At 49.7% G+C, this 4,239-nt stretch overlaps 1 protein-coding gene across 1 annotated transcript; it reads right to left on the reverse strand.

Annotated features, from left to right (window-relative positions):
* Window positions 1–1,878: 1,878 nt before the first annotated feature.
* On the reverse strand, window positions 1,879–3,737 carry PHACADRAFT_201739 (uncharacterized protein; the record flags this gene model as incomplete). Its single annotated transcript, XM_007402023.1, has 3 exons — window positions 1,879–2,289; window positions 2,350–2,939; window positions 3,350–3,737. 3 exons carry the CDS (start codon window positions 3,735–3,737, stop codon window positions 1,879–1,881), a joined length of 1,389 nt encoding a protein of 462 aa, XP_007402085.1.
* Between the last annotated feature and the right edge of the window lie 502 nt (window positions 3,738–4,239).

A 4,239-nucleotide genomic window follows, 5' to 3' on the forward strand; every position in this document is an offset into this window, starting at 1 on the left:
ATACAATTGCAGAACATGGGGTTGCCAATGAGCTCACGATACACTCAACAGAGTCATGCTCCAGATCTCTAGCTTCTCAGTGAGCAGCTTTCTGTTATTGCCCAGCTTATCTCCAGTGAACGTAATTTCATTTAGATGCCATTGTTGACTTCCCGCTGGAAGCTCATCAAGTTCTTGGAAGAACTTGTACTTGCTTTTTGCACCGAGGTCAAGCTTGCTGATCTGCCAACCATATCAAGTTTGATAAGTCCAAGTTTCTGTAATGATGGAGATGTAGCTTTGGCTCACCATGTTCAATTTCAAGAACTCATCAATCTTATTATGCCCGAGAGACTTTGCAAGGAACCTCGCAAGCTCCCACTCTTCCTTACTGCTTTAAGGAGCCCAGGGCTCCCTCTTCTCTCGCTTGTCTTCCCTCTCCATCTGCTCTAAATGCATGGTCCTGGAACCCAAGATTGTGCCAGCTTCTCCCTTATAGTACTGGTAGAAACAGTGTTCACCACTGTCTTCACCACTGTCATTTTCAGGTACATCTTCAACCGTTGCATGTTGAGCTGCTGCAGGCATAGAAAGTGCCACATTTGGATATCTGTCATCCAGAGGAAGCAGATCGACAGATATATCAGTAGTGAATATTTGTGGGAGTTCAGCTTCAAGAGCAGTTTGCATTGTTCCCTTGGACAGGATCTTTGTCTTCTAGTGCAGACGACATGCAGGTGCATTTTGAATGTGCCACTTTACTCCATCTTGAGTTGGCAAGACCTTGTTGCAGAAACCGCAGCAGTGCTTCGGCTCTCTCAATTTCGAAGCAGCTTGAGATCACACAGAAGAGGTGATCATAGGTTAAATGGTATGTCATTCAGATTTCTATGCCAGCAGAGGTAACTCAGAAGGGGTAAATCATGCGTGGCCTCAATTCAAACACCTAAAGGACAAATGGCATGCCATCATGCCAATTGTTAAACTGTACAGTTCACAATTGAACTCCGACGCTCTCTTTGCGTCCACAAGTGTAAGACCTGTAAAGTCGTAGACTTAGAAATCACCCTGCTAGAGCCAGACTGCATTGTATTTGCAAAGTGTAGCTACAACAGAGGGGTAAAAGTAAAGTCTGAGCCCAAAACCAAGGAGCATCCCGGCCTTATATCAGACTGGAATGCTACCCAATAACAAATACAGGAGTGAGCACAAGGAGGACGTATCTCTGATCAGCGAGAGCACCAAGTTACAAAAATGAAGGTGTCTACGGTAAATGGGTGCTATGTCACACGCCTTACACCTGCTCCTGCAAGTTGAAGTCACCAGGCTGACAAAGATGAAACAAGACTAGGGCGCGCTCGTGTGGGGACGAGGAATGCTCAGTGACTCTGTGGCTTTATCCCCAGACGTGATTGAGTGAGGGCGAAGAATGCTCAATAAATCTGCAGTGTCATCCTCATACTCAATGAGCTCTGGATTACCGTCTGATACTTGACCAGCAATCGACGAAGAGGATATAGAAGGACTCAGGGACAATAAAGTCGCCAAATCTATCTCTGTCGCCCAGGTGTAGATGTCGTCCACAGCCTGCGCTTGCCCCAAGGGAAATGCAGTGGTTAGGGTATCAAAAAATTCCTCTATGGTGGACGGTGTCATCTTGGAGCCTACTCAAAATGCAGTAGTCTCTGAGATAGCTCTGATTCTCGACACGACATGAGTGCTGTGCTGAGCGGAGATGATCAAGTCAAGCCATTGCGTGTCCAGCTCGGCAGAGTCACTCATTGGACCCAGTTTTCCCAATTGCAACAGCTTGCGAAGGTGAATGACTGATGGCTTACTTTCTTTGCTGCGGAGTACCTCTGGAAGGTGGTATTCTGGATGCTCACGAAGGAACAGTTTTCACTGTTTGACTTTGAGAACAGTGAATATGGGAGGCTCCATGAAGGAAACATATGAGCTAGCAGTTGAGAGGTACATCGACTCTTGGGGCGTGTTTTCTCCAGTTATAGGCACGTCTTCTTCTGGGACATGGTCGCTCGGGTTGGGCTCCTGGAGATGGTTCTGAATATTCTCAGAATCATTCATTTTCGTGTCCTCATCAACAATAGCGTTGGTGGTACCCGTCAGAGTATCCTCGCTCAACCCTTCAGCAGCTGCAGCCTGAGCTTGGTTTTGCTCACACTTCCGCCTTAGCAGGGCCTCATACTTTTCGCCCTTTGCCTCTTTGTACCATGTCAGCTTATGCCAATTGATACTGAGAGTATGTTGCTTGAGCGCGTGGCCTCTATTGCACATGTGCAGCCAAGCTCCCTAGAAGTTGCAGGCTAGAAGTTGTGGCTGTCGATTGGCTTCTGCACAGAGGCAATCAACTTTGGCCGTGTCATGCAGAAAGTGAAGTTGATTGAAGGATGTGATTTCCTCTGTGCTCGTGAGGTCATTGCAGAGGAAGTCGAGCTCTGGCTCATGGTCTGAGCGTGGTGTGGGTATGGGCCATAGTGTGCTAGGTGCATTCAATGTTCCTCTGCTCCTTCCCCTCCAAGAATCAATGCCTGCCCTGAAACCCAGATTAAGGGGCCGCAGGAGCCTGGGTGGGTTGGGCTCAGAGTGAGCGAAGGCGGGGGCATGCTGGAACAAGGTTCTACGTGCGTGAGCTGGAGCTGGTGGCACATCAGCAGTGACCGAGGCAGCAGCGGGAGCTGGTGCCATGAGAACAGGGTGCGCATCAGGATCTGGGCGATCTACGTGCGGCCAGACGGGCAGAACGAATGGTAGCACAAATTGGTCGTTCCATGGTGGAATGGATATCTCTGCAGGGACCCCACCATGCTCGCGCAGCTTTCGCTGCTCATCGAGGTACTTGATGTGGTGGTTGGCATAATAGCCCCACCTCATCCAGTCGCGACCCTTGCGATTGTTCCAATGGGGAGGATTCCAGATAGCGGAGTACTCCCCTTTGTATCCTTGGTGACATTCAGAGCATATTTGGTGTAGTTCATGCCCTGCTCCCATGGGGTAATCGCGAGAGGCTTTGTCGAGGCGGCAGCTCACTGCTCATTGCACTTCCTCCTCTTGAGATTGCAAGTCCTCCAAAGGTTTTTTTGTGCCAGAGTGGCATTCTCTGGCTCAGATTCAGTGAGCTCGGGATTGGATTTATCAAATTTGTCGGCACTGTATCCCGATCCTTCAATTGTGGGCCTTCCCATCTTTGTCGGATGGAGACAAAACTTCCTAGCAGGCCAGTTTCCTGTTGCCGAGCCTGGTCGAGCATCACTGCCTCTGGCAGACATTGATGACTCTGGATTGCCATAGTCGAGCTCTATTGCCTGTGGCACGTAGGAACGCACGCAATCCAAAGGTGGCTCCAGCGCACCAAGTGGCATGAATAGAGGCACTTGGTTTGCAGGTGTTTGGGACCACAACACAGGCTGTGGATGTGCCTGAGAGGTGGGCAGATGAATCTTGTGGTGGCAGAGGACATTCTCCAGATCAACTGCTTCTTGGCTAATATGCTGAGTCACGTCGTCAAACTCAGCCTTCTCCTCTCGGACCTCTCGAAGGGTGGACTGGAGTGTCTTTATCTGCTCACAAAACCAACTTTCAGTTTTGCGAGCCTTCTGTAGAGAAGAGGAGAGTTGAGAATTCTCCTTCTCAACTTTCCTGTGGGCTTCCTGGGCTTCGTTGCGCTCTTGGCGCAGCTGGTCTTCCTGTCCTGAACAATCCTCCCACTGTTGCATAGAAGGATTGTTCGTGCCATGCATGCAGCTTAGCTGCACCGTGGCAGCCTCTCAAAAGCTCGGGTCCACCCTGCCAAGTCACTGGTGATGCATAAAGTTGTCACACTGTGCACATCTTAAAGGGTGTTGAACAACACCAGTCTGCAGGTCACAGACCCAGCAGAGGTCACTGTCAGGGTCTTGACCTTGGCAACGCTTCCTGGAGTCAGAAGCTACTGAGGCCTCATTCACCAACTGCTCATTGGTGTTGGGGCGACCAGAGGTTTGACCATAGTTTGATTGGCTTCGGGAATGGGCCAATGAAGTCCATGGCTATAGAGCCCCATGGTCTAGTTGAAATAGGTAGACTATGTAGAAGTCCTGCAGGAGCCTGGTTACTAGGTTTCGATGTCTGGCAAGTTCCGCAGGATGTGCAGAACCTGTCAGTGTCTTTGGCTAGTGTAGGCCACCAGTACCACCAATGAATATACTGATCTGTCTTTCTGAATCCAAAGTGACCAAGCATAGTGTGAGCGTGGTCGATACC

Source organism: Phanerochaete carnosa, assembly GCF_000300595.1.
Source record: "Phanerochaete carnosa HHB-10118-sp unplaced genomic scaffold PHACAscaffold_15, whole genome shotgun sequence".
Taxonomy (NCBI): domain Eukaryota; kingdom Fungi; phylum Basidiomycota; class Agaricomycetes; order Polyporales; family Phanerochaetaceae; genus Phanerochaete; species Phanerochaete carnosa.